The sequence below is a fragment of the Micropterus dolomieu genome, linkage group LG12, assembly GCF_021292245.1.
Source record: "Micropterus dolomieu isolate WLL.071019.BEF.003 ecotype Adirondacks linkage group LG12, ASM2129224v1, whole genome shotgun sequence".
In the NCBI taxonomy this organism is placed as follows: domain Eukaryota; kingdom Metazoa; phylum Chordata; class Actinopteri; order Centrarchiformes; family Centrarchidae; genus Micropterus; species Micropterus dolomieu.
This window is the reverse complement of record NC_060161.1, coordinates 12,556,577-12,574,735: the sequence shown is the minus strand read 5'-3', so window position 1 is coordinate 12,574,735 and position 18,159 is coordinate 12,556,577. Positions and strand designations below refer to the sequence as shown.

Here is an 18,159-nt window from a genome sequence, read left to right as displayed (position 1 = left end):
TAAAGCAAGGAATCAGGGGGAAACAGCTAGCCTGGCTGCATCCAAACTGATGAAATATACTACCAACACCCCTAAAGCTCACAACACTGTTTGTGTGCAGATTAAACAATGTTAAACACATTTTGTGGTTTAAGGGGCAGTTATCTTGTATGTTATGTTGAAATGAAATTGTTGGTGCAGTGACTGTACAGAGCATACATATCATCACAGCGAGTTTTGGGAGTGGCCAAAACCAAAACCTGTTCTTACCGACTGCCTAGCAGTCTGCAGTCTAGCCGGGCAGAAGGATAAATTTTTGGTCATCAAAAATTGTTCTAGCTTGTAACTGCCCCTAAAATATATACAAATTAAACGAAGATACTACATGGTAATCTGTGAGCTTTTGAGGTGTTGGTAGGTGTGCTTCTGACAGAGCCAGACTAGCTGTTTCCCCCTTATGCTAAGCTGGGCTATCCATGGCTCTTCACACACTGACCTGAAACTGATATCAATCTCCTCATCTCATTCTCACAAAGAAAGACAGAAAGTCAGCAGTAGCTCTGTTTGGGCCTTCTGGGATTATCTAATAAGAATGCAGTCCACTTTCCTCAGTGAGAAAACCCTATACCCCACTCTGGGTGCTGCAGTTTTTTCTTGACATTAGTGTGCAATGTTACTAAACTTTAGAGGGATTGTGCCACGAATAACACCACAACCGCATACGCCAAACCTAAAACAAGTTCACATCCAGAACCTGCTCTATTCTGCACCTAACAGCTAACTTTGTTAGAGATTGCCAGCCTTGGGGATAGTCCATTTGGGGCTGATGTACTGTATTGATATTGAACAGATTAAAAGTAAGGAAATTAATCAATAATATACAGCATAATAAAACTGAATATATTATATGTATAACATTATACATTTTTATTATATAGGGATCTTTATCCCTAACCCATCTGACAGCTATTTGACAACTTTGGTATCAATTTTAGCTGAAAAAGCTGAAAAAGAAAATGAAGGGAGCCCTAAAAAACTGAGAACCCCTGACCTATGCAGTGCTTATTGTTATTGGTCCATTTAATCTGTAGTAATGTTTTTAAGTTATAGCATGTTCAAATTGTCTTTACAATCCACAGTATGTGTCACATACCTTCTTTGATATTTGTTGTGGAACTTGACAATGTATTTTTCCATATACAAAATAGTATATAGTTATTTGTTTTAGAAGAGACTTATAATTTGCCAAATATTAAAAGGGGCAGTGAAATATATTTTTTGGCATTTGTAAAGATATTGTGTTGTTATACTCTCTATTAAAATGTAATCGTTTAACTTGGTTGCAATAAAGGATAAAAAAATATATATACTGAATGCATCTGATTCATGAAGGAGGCTTCGTGGTATTATTGGGAAATCATACACCATTCCACTAAACCATTTTTTCTCTGTTAAATGGTTTTTGGGGCACGTTTTTTATTTAATTTTATCAAATTGAGGGTCTAAGGACAGGGTTTTGTGATTTCTGAAATTGGTCTATATAAATAAAACTGATTTGATTTGACTTGATTGTTTACAAGTCCTAAAGAAATGAACTATAAGCAGTGTAAGAAAGCAATAACATTTGAGGGAGCTGGTTTTGAGCGTGTGTTTGAAAGGTTGTCAGTCAACAGCAGGATCCAAGGATCCAGGATTATACCTTAAAGACAATGACCAAATGGACGTTACTCATTTAAAGATGATTTCAGTTAAGAAGAGTACAGTCTCGACCTGCTTTATATGAAAAGTGCATTGACAACTTTTGTTATTAATTAGCACTATTTAAATAAAATAAAATAAAATCCAAACCATAGATGAGTAGTAAAGCCTTAAAACAGTAGGGAGAAGCGCACGTCCTCCATGCAGTACTACATCTGTAGTCAATACGGTAACTTTGATGGAGTTCATGAGTCCACAAACTTGTTTAGAAAATATTTATTTCATGTAATGTACACTGTACAAAGGGACTGGAGCATATGAGATACATTGAGATCTCCTTCACCATCCTTCACAATCACATTTTGTGGAACATGTCCTCTCTTATGTCTGAAATTGCTACATGATTTCTTTTAAACCACATAGATAACAAAGTGATTCAGCCTTTTATACTCCAGATAAAAACATTTTCTACAACATTTCAACTTCTTTCTAACTGTCTTTGTTATATCTAGAGACATTTATTATTATACAAATTGAACATAATACATTAATTTCTGCTTTGCATACTGATTTAGGCAATGATTTTTCAAAATAAAGGCATTCATCTACAAATCAATCAGCAGTCAGTATCATTCAATCAGTCACTACTGAGGCATGTGTCATTTCTTGCTCTAATGTTAGATAACTCACTTTAAGACATTGATGTATTTGATCCAAAAGGCTTCCGATGAGTAACCTTAGCAGCTTAATATAGACAAGGGAATAACAACCATCTGATGTTTTGTTGTGATTGTCAGTTCATGTTGATGGTCTACAGTAATCCTTCAGTTCTGATGTTAGTCCACAAACATCATTAGAGGAAAATGTTGATCAGCAACATGAATGCGCTTTTATAGAGATGACAGAAGAGTCACTCTGTCCCTTCCTTATTAGTCCTAATTGCTCTTTCAATGCTTTCAATATACCTGCCATACCTACTAATTCCATTATTCAGTTATAGAGGGCTGGTTCTGAGGCTTGTTAACTTAAAATGATCTTCTGTGCCAAAAGTAATTCTCTCACAAAGTGTAAAATATTCACTTCAGTTCCAGGCAGCCACTGGCTTCTGTTTGCTTCAGTATGCTATGATTCACATGTAACACTGCTTACTGATTACTACATAGCACCACAACTTTGACTACAATGAAAGGAGACATGATGTTTTTCATAGTGAAGTGAAATGAAGGTACAAATAACACATTCATCAATGGAAAACATTATGGTGTCATGGTCCTCTAAATGTGACCAGAGTGGGCGTGGTCAGCAGTGAAGGAACTGTGGAGCATCCATCCACCCAACCGTTATGTATCTTGCCTCTCACCCAAAGTCAGCTGGAATCAGCTCCAGGCTGACTTTGGGTGAGAGGCAAGATACACCCTGTCCAGCTCACCAGTCAATTACACGACTGACACAAAGAGACAGAATTCACATGTCCAGGCAATTTGTGAGTCACTAATTAACCTAACCTATGTGTCTTTGGACTTGAACAGAGAGGAAACCCGTGCGGCTTGGGAACAACAAGCAAACTCCACAAAGCCAGGTTAGAACCCAGAACCTCTTTGCTAACAACTGCAAAGTGTGACATAATGTGCTGCTTACAGAAGTTAGAAAATGGAAACGGTTATGACAACCCCCAACACAATCTGCCTGGTGCCAACCCTGTTATTTCCATTCATCATTACTATTCATCATAATTGGTCCTAACCTTTAGTTAGTCTGCAGCAATACCTGATAACCTATGGGCAGATATTTATTAGATTTGAATGTGGTTGGATTTGAATATATGGTTTAATTTGGAATTTAATCCATGTTCCTTACTTGTGAATATGAAGTTTGGAAAATTTGTTGTTTGTGAAACTGAATTGATAAAACAAATTTCAATAAATTCAGGTATACATATTTCAAGTTCAAGCTGTGGTGGCACAATGCATTTCAAGTTCACTTTTCAAAGTCAGATTCATCTACACCCAGGGACTGAGAACATTGTGCAAACTGTTTTCATTCATTCTTCATGTGTAAATGTTTTATGTGATCATGGCATCTTTCAAATTATTGTCAACAAAGTCAGAAACACTCAAATACAATAAAGTTTACATTTTTCTTAAAGCTACATACATTTTTTTGTCACTCAAGTACAGAAGAACAATTTGACAACTGTCACATATTAACAAATCAGAGCAACATAATCATTCATGGAGAATGGTGTTTGTGTCGACCTGATGAAGTCCAATATTCTCTGTCTTTTAGCTCTTTCTTGGTCTCCACCAACTCCTGAAGAAAATATTAGCCTCTAGCAGCTAAATGGTCCACTATGTTTACCAGCTAGCTTCTAATTGTGTCTGTTTGCTGCTGTGCGCTGCACAGTTGGAGCTTTTTTTGCTGACAGCTGCCTGCTGCTGCTGGAAACCAGGTTGATAAGAATGGAGGAACTGAACCAAACACCAAATATGCCGTGAAACATGAACAGAAAATGGAGTTGGTGATTATTCTCTGTGGGTCCATCACTATGAATACTATTTTACACATTGACATTTGATTCAGTGTTATAATAAAATATTGATTACTGGAACTGAATTTGAAATTGATTGTGCCACCACAAATAAACAAAATATTTTCAAATATAGCTTGATCATACTCAATCCAGTTACAAAACCTCACACGAAAAGTAAGAATGACAAAATGCTTATTAATTTAGATAAAATTTAAAAGAAAACTGCAGTTTATTACAACTTTATGACCATGTTTTTTTCCACTAGGTACGATAATGTTCTATTCAGCATAGTAACTGTGGATGTCTCAGAAGGCACATTGCTGAAACTAGCTCTAACACTGCAAAATACTACTATAGCAGTCAGATGACCAGTAACCAACAGGTTAAGACAAATTAGCTCCCACTTTGTTTTAAGGTGAAACCAAAAGTGAGCACACCTATAATGTGCCTAATTGTGGGATAACCCACATGGTGGCTCAAAGCTGAAGCAGAAAGTTGGTCTATAAAGTGTAACAGATCTTTACAATAATAATATAATAAGAATAATATAATTTTACCATTCTCTTTTGTTGTATGTGTGGAGTTTTGTTTCAAACGTGCCTGATCGTCTGACTGCTTGTGTAGCTATGTAGCCATGTTCTCAGATCTCAGCTATTAACTTTGTGAGTATGGTATCATAGCGTTGTTATAACCGATAGAACCAATGGGCAACTTGTAGAAAACTATTTATTCACACTGAATTTCCAGAAACTGTGCCCTCTGCTGGCCAGGTACTCCAACCAACACTACTGCATATATCGAGCGGTGGGAAGCCAGTGGCAGGTAAGACCCTGGTTGTTGCACTAGAAATCCCTAGACTAGGAAGGAGTCCCTAGTGCAACATTCCAAGTGATTGAAGGGAGGTGCTGAGGGAGTCTGCAGCAGCTCCTACATCTGATGTACATTTTAATTAAAAATGTTACGTGAATAAATTCAGATGTACCAATTAAACCAAATACCTCCTAAAGAAAATATCTGCCCCATTGTTACCCTCCCCAGTTATGCCTCAGAAACTCCTGCTGTTCCTATGATCCCTCCCCTTCAGCATTCTTACTCCATTCTGTCACTGCCATCACCGTTGATCTGTACCACACAGTCCTTGTTCAAAGACTCTTTTGAGTGGGCCGTGTCAAAGTGCTGGGTGTTTACCATGTATCTCCCTCGAGCGTCCAGCCCCAAGGCGGGGACAAAGCGACGGTCAAACTGGATTTCTTGGCGCAGGTAAGAGGTCCTCTTCTGGCAGGAGTCACCAGTTCCCTCCTGCAAGGCTGACAGGAATACCACTAATTCAAAGTGGTTGGACATGCCCTCACACAGGGCAGGGTAGAGGGGGCTGCGGCGGTCCAGGGGATGGTAAAAGGTGAGGGGAAAGATGAAGAAGGGACAGGGCTGTTGGCCCAGATGATCCAAGTGGAAGTCCAGAGAGGTCTGGTGCAAAGCCTGACCTTCATGCTCCTCATAGAGCACAGCACTCACCTTCACATCCACCAGTGGTCGCTGCAGTAGGTTGGTGGCTCGTAGCATGAGGCACGTCTGGCCTTGGTGTTGGCCCACCACTGCCTGGGGGCTGAACTGGATGGCTCCTGCTCGCTTCTGGGGACGTGCAATCTTGGCTACAAATGCACCTGAAGGTTATGACAATGAGACTTTAATGTCATATGATGATCTCATGCTGCTTTACAGTAAATTACAGCTAAAGAAATCAGATTCTGACAAAAGCAGCAGAGGTAAAACCGGAAAATGTTCTAGATGCATACATGTAACTAAGTAATTTTAAAACATGACATGTCAGAAGTCCAATTTATAATATGGTTCCGTCATTGTTTTTTGATTTGTCTCTGCCTGCAGCTAATAGATAAAATTGTTATAAATTGTAGTCAAAAGAAGTCAGAAGAAAGACCAAGAAAGATTATACTTAATTCATGCTGTGCCTTCATGCATACTATAGTAATTATAGCAGTCAGATAAACGTAATGTAGTAGTAAGTGCAATATTCAGAAACTCTGAAATGTAGTGAAGCAGAAACATACAGTACTGTGCAATGTTTTTGGCAGGTATGGAAAAAATGCTGTAAAGTAAGAACCCACCCATCCATCCAGTTGTCATGCTGCAGATTAAACTTGGGGCCAATCGATTGTGAACGGAAGTAAGCATGATGTGTCACATCTGGAAACCTAAATCTGCCTTGAAATATCTGCCTGGGAGAGACCTTGCTGATGCAGGATAACTACCTTGTGTCTTGTTGCTGTGCTCAGGCTTGCCATGGTGTATGGCTTTTGACAGTAAACTGAGTTTGACTGTTCCTCACCCAGTTGTATTCCTCCACACAGCTGTTTCTGTTTTCACTTAATGATTGTTTTTTAACCTACATATGGAATTGGTGATCATTGGCTCCTGGTGTTATGCCTACAAAATCCCTGAATTTATGCAGGTGTACCTAGAAGAATGTATGCTGTTTTGACACAAAATATTGATCTTTGATTTTTTTTTTTTCTGTTCACTCACTTTTACTGCATTTTGTTAACTGATAAATATAATCTATTAACGGGTATTTTTGAAAGCATTCTTACTTCACAGCATTTTTTCCACACCTCACTAAAATTTTGCACAGTACTGTAAATAATAAGAAGTACAGTCCTTGAGTATCCAGTTACTTTCAACCACTGTTCTGATGACAAGGGGTGTGCATTATTATCAGATCTGCAACACTATTTATCAGCAGAGCTGTAAAAGCGGTCAGTTGCTGTAATACATTCTTTACTGAACAAAATATAAAAAAAATGACAGCTTTAAGAATACGTTTATAATCACTCACTGTGTCATCATAGTCTAGGGTTTGAGCCTTCTGTGTAAAATGCTATACCAAGGGTCGTCCAGCAGATGTCACATTTTGTCTGTGTCAAAAGCTTTGAATAAAAGCTTTCATTAAATTCTTTTACAGAACATTAAGGCTGCAAACAACTAGGGCTGCCCCCCAATAGTTGAGTAAACCATTGTCGTCGAAAAGCTGTGTTTGTTTACCACACTAGCAGAGGAACTCTGGACCGCTGGGTAGGCCAGCGTGACAACAGTGGCTCAACAAGACAGGTCTTTTCGTGCGCCTTGTAAAATGTATGTTTTAAAGGCTCATTATTACGGTTTTGTATTTCTCTGTAATGTAGCACAGTGTTAATAATGTTAAAGATAACATTCTTTCTCAGCCCTGGAAGTGGAATTAATTAAATTAATATCATAAATGTGCAATGACCAGTCGACTAATGGCTTGAACTAATGACTACTAGTCGAACAGGATATTCTTTAGGCAGGATAGCCCTACAAACCACCTATAATGAATTACTTTCTTAATGTAAAAGGCTCACCTGTTGTGAATATGTAAATGTTTAGTCAATGGATTTTAACATTTTTAACCAATACGGTAATTATCTTCAGATTTCGCTCTAAATGTGTCCTTTGAGACACATTTGAGACTGTGACTTCAGAGTTTGTGAGAAGGCTTTAGGAATAGGTGAGTTGTACCTGTGATGAATGCTTCCAGCATGAGCCCCAGCAACATCTGCACAGCCAGCAGTGCTATGGCACTAGGACAGTCCCCACTGGGGAACATGGTGCCATACCCAATGGTCAGCTGTGTTTCCAGGGAGAAAGAAAAAGCAGCAGTGAAGCTGGTAATATGCTTCACACAAACCACATGCCCCTGTGGGGGGGCATCATGGTCCTGCACAGCCAGGTCTCCGTTGAGGTGAGCGAGCAAGTACCACAGGCAGGCAAACAGCAGCCAGTGGGCCAGGAAGGAGGCGCAGAAGGCCAGCAGGACCCATCTCCAGCGCAGACCCACCAACAGTCCCCACAGGTCCTGCAGGGCCAGAAGCCAGGCTCTGCCCGAGGCCCCGCGCCATGAGCCTGAAGGGCATAGAGGGGGACGAAGGGCACAGTGTCCGTCTTTGGTGACCAGACGTTGGCGGGGTGGAGAGGACAAGAGAGGAGAGGAGGAGGCCTTGCCACCCAGAACCCCACTGTTGGATTTGGTTGTCATGGTTGCAGGTGGATCTCAAGCAGAGTAAGTCAAAGTGAGGATGATCCTGAAATAATAAAAAACCCAGCTCAGAGCTCAAACCTGGCAAGGAGGACAGGACTCTTTAGGTGATGTAACTGTTGCCAACTGTTGTTGGTCAAAAAATAGATCCAATGTTACCTGCTAAAACTGCATCAACATCCAGACTATAATATCTACACAACTTTTGTATGGATTGCCATAATGATTTGTACAGACATTCCAGACAATAAATCTTATTAACTTTGGTGATCCCCTGACTTTTCCTCTAGTCATGAGGTTGACATTTGTGGTTTGAGTGAAATGTCTGAACAGCTATTGGATGGATTTGATGAAATGTGATTCAGACCTTCATGTTCCCCTCAGGATGAACTGTAATAACTTTGGTGATCCTCTGACTTTTTATCTAGTGCCATCATCAGATCAACATGTTAATGTGTTCAATACTTTGGTTTATGACCAAATGCCTGCAGAGCTAATGACATTCCCATCAGGTTCAGCTGTACCCTGTGTTTACTGCTGATTAGCTAACGTTTGCATGCTATCATGCTAAACTAAGGTGGTGAAAATGATAAACATTATCTGCTAAACATCAGCATGTTAACAATGTCATTGTGAGGATGTTTGCATCACGACAACAGCATTCAGCTCAAAATACTGTTGTGCTTTGCTGAGCCATCAGCATGTCTGTAGATGCTTAGTCTTGTTACTTTTATCTGTCACTCAAGTCTAAAATGTTACTCTTAACCGTTTGAAAAATACACACACGTAGAAAAACCAAGATGAAAAATGGGCAGAAGATAACTGCAAAGGATGAACCCTTTCCATTTTGACAGCTTTCCTTTGAAACAACGCTCAGGAAAATTTTCAGCTTTGCACACAATAAATCATATATATTGAGGAGGACTGTCATTAAATGATGAGTGCATTATTGCAGAGATGGAAAAAAGTCATAGCGTCAAGTCTTGGCTGTTACGTCAAGACTTACAAGTCCCATGTCAAATCCGAATTATAAACTTTAAGCCCTGAACAAATGCCATTTTAAAAATTACTAATAGCACTAAAGCTGTTTAAATGTTTATTTATTACTTCAAGTCATGAATTATTGGTGTTTAAGTCAAAGTTTAAACCTCTGCATTTATGACCATCAGATTCTAGTGAATTATTGGCCACTACTGTAGCAGCACCAAAAGGACAAACAATTTCAGCCTCACTTCAAGACTTTTAGACTTATTTCATTTTCGATAGCTCTAGTTTAGCATTTATGTTTAGCTAAGCTATTCTAAACAAGTCTTGGATGGAAAGAGATCATTGGTATCCATCTTTTCATTTAAGACATTTCCCGCAATGCTGAACTGTTCCTTTAAATCCCAAGTTTAAGCTGTATCTACAGAATGACCATGTACCTCATTTAAACAGGACATATGTGTAGAGAAACTTTGAGCACCAGATGTATGTGAAGGCTGTCCTGACAGGCAGACAGCTAGAGTCCTGTCCTCGTCAGAGTTTCTATTTCTATGTCAATATTGTTGCCAGGAGATTAGAGCAGGTCCCAGCTGGGAATCTGTCTGAGGAACACAGCGACATGCAGAGTAGGAATGTGTCTTTCATCTGGGGGAGCTTTAAACTTACTGCACTGCATGGCTCTCCACTTTTCTTGTTCACCAATTACAATATACATTTACCATCATTTTATGCATGCATCTATTATGCACTTGCAACTTCTTTTAATGCATTTGCTGTGACCTGCGTATATCTTTAAAATACAAAAATCAGGGAGAGTAAGAGATTTAACTTTGGAACAAAACCTTAATTCCATTGTAAGGGGAATGGGAAGTGACATTACAATTTTTAAATAATGTTTGATAACATCATACAGTAGCATTGTTTCTTTAAAAATTCAAATGAAAATATACTGGGTTTGGGTTCAGTTACTATCAAATAAAAAATCTTCAGGTAGTTCAGTAGTTGTCATAAAATAAGGAAAGCATAACAGACATCAGACCACTTTCTGTGTTCATCTGTGAAGCAGACACCAAACAAGTGAAGACTTCTCTGAGACATAATATGAAGTAACAGCAGGGTAATAAGGAGTTTGTCTGCTGAATGTGTAGTTGATTTTGTTAAGAAGTTTGTCTTTGTGCTGAGGCTGGGGAAACAGCAGCTTGATAACAGTCACATGAGAGCCATGTGCTGGCTGAGTCTTCATTGTACTGCATCTCAGTCTGTCAGAGCTGTCCCTGGATCAGTCAGTCACCACACTGGCCATTAAAGCAAAACCCACTATTCATACAACGCTTCCTGTGTTTGTGAGATGTCAATATTAATCTCATGTCCGTGTGTTAAGTGCAGAGCTGGAGTCAGGACATGGTTAGCTTAGCTTAGCATTAAGACTGGAGGGGTGAACAGCTAGCCTGCCTCCGTCCAAAGTTCAAAAACACGCATACCAACACCTCTAAAGCTCACTGATTAACATGTAGTATCTTGTTTGTTGATTCTGCACACAAACAGAAATGTGTGGTTTTAGGTCAGGTTACATGCTGACGCTATTTCTTGAAGAAAAACTGTTGATCTATCTGCCCAACACTTGTGTTCAGAATCTCCCGCTATAGGATGGGCATGATACCAAACATACAACCCCACTGTTACAAGAAGACTTAAGGAAGCTGCACACAGTCGCTGTGACAGGCTGTTTCTCCAAAATAAATGGTTTAAATTAAACTAAACTAAAATCAAACGTGTTGGTAGGTGTATTTTTTCAGTTTGGACAGGGCCAGACTAACTGTTTCCCCCCTGCTCTAAGACGTTATGCTAAGCTAGGCTAACCATGTCCTGACTCACAAACTGACAAACATGAGATTGATATACATCTTCTCATCTCCTTTAAGGTTCCAAAACATCTGAATTAGTATTTCCTCTTTGCTGTTTAACAGGGTCCTTTGTTAGTTTTGGCAATTCAATAATGAAAATGGAAATTTGGAGGGCATGTTAATGTATTTGAAGTCTGAGGTCAAGAATTTTTTAAGTCTTGGAATATAATGTAAACAAGTGAAGATAAACAGTACAATAAATGCACTGGTCTATTACAACAAGTATGGGATAATTTTATGGAAAAGCTAAACAAATATATAAAGTGTCACATCATACAACGTACAATGTCCAATTTAATGCTTTGTAAAAACTTACAATATGTATTACAGTATATATCTTCCATGTTTATGGGCACTTGTTTATGGTAGTTCAGTACCAAATACTTCAAATATAAGGTAGTTAGGTAGTTTATCTATAGGATGAATTAATCAATAACAAGACATTATAATATGTCATTTACATCTGTTTTTATGGCAAAGCATGTATATAACACATAAACATGTTGTAGTATAGTATAAAACATTTTGCATATAAAACGGTTGTCATATATCAGTGAGTATAAAGTTATATGACACTTGTATAAAAGTGGCCAATACTAAATTATATAACTATACTATTGTACTGTATGTACACATACAAAGCCTTTACTGTAAGTGCACATTTTGCAACATATATGGTTCTTTTAATGGCTTAAATTGTAATGCTTTTCATGATTTGTTCTAATATAATACAAGCCACTGAGTGAACTCAAGACAAATACTGTCTGTCCTGTTGAGGAGTTAGCTGATGATCACTGTCTCCCAAAAACTCTGGAATACATTACTGAATTAATCTGCAGAATGTGTTGTAGATGAAACATAATTTCTGCCTGGGTTATGTTCACTGGCGAAAGATTTTGGACATTTCTGGTTCTAGAAGTGCTATATTCATGTTGGACACAGAAGGGAGGTGGTCCGGGTTGGATGGTCATACACTGGAGACAGGGGTTTGTGGTCAGTGTCCGGCGTGTGGTAAAGTTCAGGCTACAAAAACATTTTGGTTGGGGAAAGATGGTTGTTCAGATGAAAAAGTAATATATTTTGCTTCAGGTCAACGGTGACTTTCTCAATATTTAACCATGACCACTATCTTTCCAAACCCTAACCAATAAGAAAATGTTGTAGGGAAACAAATATAAAAATATAGATATTTAGAATGATATTACAATTATAACTTAAACTTAAAACTTTTAAGATAAATGTGACTTTGCAGGCATGTTCATTAAAAATGTTTGCCTCCTCATTCATTATGTTCATTATGGCATTATGTTCCTTTACAAACAAATTTGTGCAAATGCGTAGGTGGTATATACACTGAAATCAGGATAGTGATAAGGACATAGATCAATCTGCAATGTGTGTATGGTGCCTGTTATTAACCCTAAAGCTTTAATACACTCACCCTGTGTTTGTATTTCTGCTAGATGAAGTTGAAGTCTCTGCAGAGTCATGGAAATGCAGCGCATGCATTATGCTGCTTGAAATATGTGTGTTTCACTGAGTTTAGTGAGTTATTTTTCAACTCATATCTATTTTTATTAATGATTACAATCAGAAAAAAGTCCATATTCTCGAGTACTCTACTTAGGTATAAGTCTTAATCATGGATGCCATGGGGAACTGTTCCTTTATGTCTTTGTTTAATTCACATGTGCATATTTTGATACTTGACTACATGTAACTTTGAACACATCCTCATTTTTATTTAAGTAAATGTCTGAATCCACAGATTTAGAAATCTTTTCCTCCCTGTGAGTTGTTCAAATGTATGACTATGCTAACAAACAACACTTTGTGGAACTAATGTGAGAAGCGTGAAGTCCCTGAGGCTGGTGGAATATTTAGAATGCAGTCATCTCCTAGTAATGATGGCTACGCGTGATGGTGCCTAGTCAGCCATTTTCCCATCTACAAGCTATCTGTGCTAACGTACAAGTAACGAATACGACTTAGTGGAAAAGTCTCTTTATCTCCAACTCAGAGGGGTGCAGAGGGGTTTATGTAACATTCAGTCTGCAGCTGTTCTCTTCTGCTATTCCCTGTTAACACAACTTTATCGCACAACATTAATGTGTGAAATAGAAAAACTAATCTGTGTGACCATCTAGTGACAAAAAAACTTGACTTGACTTTCACATGCCCTTGTGTGGTTATCTACAATCTGGACTACCCACAGTCATTTTACCAACTCTGGGTTTTAGAAATGATAAAAACAGTTAGGAAAGTATTTCATTATAATTAACAAATAACTATAAAGTGCACATAATTGATGTCATCTGACAAATCATGTTTCGTAGTATGGATTCAACAAGCTGCATTATCTCAGGTTCCTTAAAAGAGCACCAGCACTGATCAGATCACAGTTGATCACTCACTCATTGTCCTGGTATCAGGGCCTTAGCTCTGTCCAGCATCACAAGCTGGAGTTTGTACTCACCTAGAGCTGCAGTCAGGGCTAAACAGGGGCCCTCTGACCTTTTCACCTAAGAACTGGTCTGTGGTCTGCCAAGTGGGCAAAGGGGCCGAGGCAGAAGGAAATAGTGCCACTAGTTCCTTGGAGGACGGGGTATAAAATCCCAGAGGAGTCCCAAAGAGAAACTGATAGTGTCACCCCAGAGAGTTTTTCTCGGTGTGGGAGCCGGACTGAGCGCGGCGCTCTCTGCTCCTCCGATCTGCAGCTTCCAGCTCCAGGGCGAGGATGATTCAATTGGTCACATTACTCTGCATGGAGCCTATTAGTGTTCCCGGAAGACAGACGACAGAGGGAGGGGGGAAAAGAACAACACCTTGTCAAAGTTCATTCAAAGAGTTGCTTGTTGCTGGTTGGTGTCCCGCAGCTGCTGCTGCGAGAAATTGGGTTTGCTGATAAGTTAGTGCATCTGTGTGTGTAAAAGTGTGTGCATACATCTGTATCTGTGTCTACATCTTTTGTCCCCATATGAAATAATAACAACTTATGGAGAGAAAGATTTACATTTAATGGTAATATTGGGTGTGTTTTGTGCATCATTTAATTTTCCTAAAGTCTGGCATTTGGTGTCTTTGGAAAAATTTGGCATCTCCATTGGGATTTCAAATAAACTTCTGTGGGTTTGGACTATGCTTGGATGCACGACGTGGTTTAAAATATGGGGCACTGGTTTACCAACCTCATTCATTAACAACTGCCACGTTACTCCATCACTATGTGACCTCAGATTAGTTAATATATTAACCAAGGAGTCACAGAGAGCTTCTTTGCTGGTGTCAAAACAATAGTAGAGCCACATGACTGGAGGTTAAAAGTCAACACTGGTATTTGACCCTCGAGCTGCAAGGTCAGCATGTTAGTAAGTGTGTCAGTTCGTCCAAAATGTTGCTGTAAAGCAGAATTGACATGAAAGCCATTGTCCAAGGATGTTTCTTAAAGGATCATTTTGGTTTATTTTTGTAATTTTGTTCTTAATCACTGATTTAGATCATCTGGATCAGCTGTTGGATTGTTTACAATCTGTCTGATCGTCTGCCCCATCAGACTTTGATGTACCCATGTTGCCTTGTTCCCAGATCCAAGCAATTACTTTGGTGTGTACATTGGTAACATAACTGATTTAAATGTCACACAAAACTATGAAAATAATATCCTTTATAATGTTTTTAGGTGATCCCCTGGCTTTCCCCTTGCTCCACAGTCTGATCAAAACCATTCCACATTCCAAAATAAATATCAAGATCTAATGGACAGTTTGACATGACATTTACTGAATAATTTTATTTTTTATTTGAATGGCACTTTTTTAAGCTATGCGCAGTGCTTTCAATAGATGACATGAAAAGAATACAACTTCATATTCACATAAACTTAAAATCAGGTGGTCAGGTGGAGCTGTATTATCTAAATGAATTTGTCAGGCCAAAAAGCAAGTCTGTAAAAATGTGTCCTAAGACAAGATTTTAAAGCATAAACAGTGTCAGCAGATCGAATACTAACTGGAAGCCTAACTGGAAGTGACAGTACAGCAAACACACAATCCTCCTTTGACCTTAACCTGGACTCTGGAACAGCTAGCAGGCCTAACCCAGCAGATCTGAGAAGCCTTTTTGGGCAGTAAGGAGTTAAAGTTAAAGAGTTCACTGATGTACTTTAGCACCTGATCATGTAAAGCCTTGTAAGTCATGAGTAAGTTTTTAAAATGGATTCTAAAAGAAATTGCTAACCATCGCAAGGAGGCTAACACTGGGTCGGTGTGAAAAGAGCATTTGGTCCTTGTCAGAAGCCTGGATGTAGTTCTACACAGTGTGAAGCTGAGCTATGTCTTGGGCACTGAAGCAGGTATATCAGGCGTTACAATAGTCCAGGTGGGAGGGGAGAAAAGCATGAATAGTAGGGCTGACTAAGGATTTATGTAGTCAAATCAGAATCGTCGAATCATCTGTGTGTTTTTGCAGCGGCCAGGGGGAAGGGTTACACACTGTTAGCGCTACTTTAATCTTGAGGAGCTGCAGAGTCATTCACCGATCTTGTGCTGAGTTTTGCCTGTATGGTCACCAACAATTGCATGCACGTTGCGGTTCCTCACAGGTCTATTCCAAGTACTGTTTAAAAACATAATGTTCTTTGTGTTGTTTTATCAATGGTGATAAATGATTAAAACGTCCCCCAAGGTGCACAACAACTCAGCACTGACACAGCTGGTGCTGTCTCTCTCCCTCTTATCATTCAGTTTATGACACAGACACACATTCACTCACACACACGCTACGCTCATACATGCACACTACACCCCTTCCTTAAGGGTTATAATTTTGAATTTATTCCTACACAGATTTATTACAAGCTTCTTTCTTTTCACATTTTTATTTACAGCATAATTTGTTAATATTTATATCATAATAGGCTGTACATTAACTTATTTGGAGAAAACTGGTAGTTCTATGTAAAATAAGACATTGAGCACCCTTAATAGCCAAAATTGCATTGCTCTCCCTGCTTGTGTGTACATCTGCTCTGCTTCTGCTCAACCCGTGTGCTTTCACTCAGACATGCTGTTGCTTACATGGACTTTCAGCTTCAGTCATTCTCCTTAAACTCAGGCTGCTTCTGTGCGCATCTACTCTCAGATTTCTGCTCTGCTCTGTGATTTTCTGTGCAATAACACTGTCAAAATCTCTCAACCAACAGAATGCCAGGTGTAGGGTTGACAAATGAAAGTATTCCTGAGGTTTGCCATGTCAGCGTTTTCCAATACAGAAGTGAGTCAAGTTTAACAGTCAGGAGTCATTGGAGAGACGACTGAAAGACTTGCTAATGCAGTGTCACAGCCTGGCTCAAGGGCCATGACAAAAGAGGGAACAAGGCACCATAAAGGATCAAAAAGTGATTTATTTAACAAAAGAGTGGACTAAACATAACTATTTAAATGTGCAAGGTTTGTCTCCGTAACATAATTAAACCCAAGGCAAGACGTAGCAGTCGGGGTGATCAGGCCACACACAGTACGTCTGGATTGCAGAGAAGAGAGAAGAGAAAGTAGTTTGACGACGTGGAGCTTTATCTCCATTGGCTCACAGGTCCCAGGTGCCCCCGATCAGCAATCACCTCAACAGAACAAAGATGGTTAACAACAGGGGTCACACAGGGGCCGTCACAGCGGTCACACGATATGTGAGACGTGGGACGAAATGATTGGTTGACTGTCTTTTATAATAAATTATATTTAACTGTAAATCTCTCAATTTGATTTGATTTACATTTAAGGCTGATCTAAATAGGTCTGAAAAAAAATCCAAATGTATAGAATAACAAATGTATAAGAATAACAAACTATTTAAATTGAAGTTGTTTCTTTCATCCCGACTAGTCTCAAATTGTAAGACCGATGAATAACGATAAGAAAATAATCCCAAAAATGTAGGGCAATTTTTAGATTGGTCTAAAGTTAGTAAAACTAATGGATCAAGGCCAGTTCTTTTTAGCAGTGGCTGAACACAGGCTATTTTAAAATAATCTGGGACACATTCAGAGCAAAGGGAGCTTTAACATTTGGAGCAGACTACAGCCTGTTTCCTCCATTATTCTCTGAACAATTTAGTTGGAATGGTATCCAGATGACTGGATAAGGGTGTCATGTGGGACACAGTGTTGGTGAGAGTTTCCATATCGTGTTTTAATTTTATCATCGATCATCATCATAAAAATTAGGATGATGACTTCAAATCAAACAGTTGCCGGTTAGTCTGACAGAGTGAATCATTTATGTGTAGGTCATTTGTGTGATTGACGGCCCCTCTTACCCCCCTGTTGTCCTGTAGTGGTCTGACTGGTTCCAGTAGAGGTGGCAGATGACAGTGTCAGAGTAGGAGGCATTGTAGCTGCCTTCATTCTCTCTCATTAGTCTGAAGAGTGAGCAATGGTTCATTCACCTACTGCTGGGAAATGTGTCCCTTCACTGTTCCACTCTCTCACTCACACCCTCTCTCTTTTGTTTTGTATTTTCTTGTATTATTTTCTCCAAGGGCACATCAGAGGTTTGAAACAGCTTATGCACATATGAGAACAGGAGACTACCTGTTCACTTTGGTGTTTCATGTTTTTTTTCTTTACTCAAAATCTCTTTTTCCTTCTTGTCCACCCTCTCACTCAGCTAAATAATTTCATTTTCTCTTATATTTTAGTCAAATATTAATGCCACATTCATTGATTTTTTGGCCACTTGCGGGCAGTAGAACAAGATGAAAACACAACATATAAAGTTATCAGTGTAAACACATGTTAACGACATTTATCTGCCGCTCAAAGTCTATATTGTTTACATTGCAGTCATTTCACATAAAAAGGGTTATTTACATGTAAATACAGCACAGCAACTGTTAGTGTTTAGTGTGCATAGAGAGATGGTAATAGATGGCCAAATTGGGCAGATGTGTTTGATAGATGCTCAGGTGAGTGAAGCATGTCAAGTGTGTATGCAAAA

At 39.0% G+C, this 18,159-nt stretch overlaps 1 protein-coding gene across 1 annotated transcript; it reads right to left on the bottom strand.

The window, feature by feature from the left end:
• Positions 1-5,296: 5,296 nt before the first annotated feature.
• Positions 5,297-13,688, bottom strand: kcnj13 (potassium inwardly rectifying channel subfamily J member 13). The gene is made up of 3 exons (XM_046065413.1): positions 13,644-13,688; positions 7,763-8,325; positions 5,297-5,871 (listed from the first exon to the last, which is right to left on the bottom strand). Exons 2-3 carry the CDS (start codon positions 8,277-8,279, stop codon positions 5,297-5,299), a joined length of 1,092 nt encoding a protein of 363 aa, XP_045921369.1. The 5' UTR covers positions 8,280-8,325; positions 13,644-13,688.
• Positions 13,689-18,159: the final 4,471 nt, after the last annotated feature.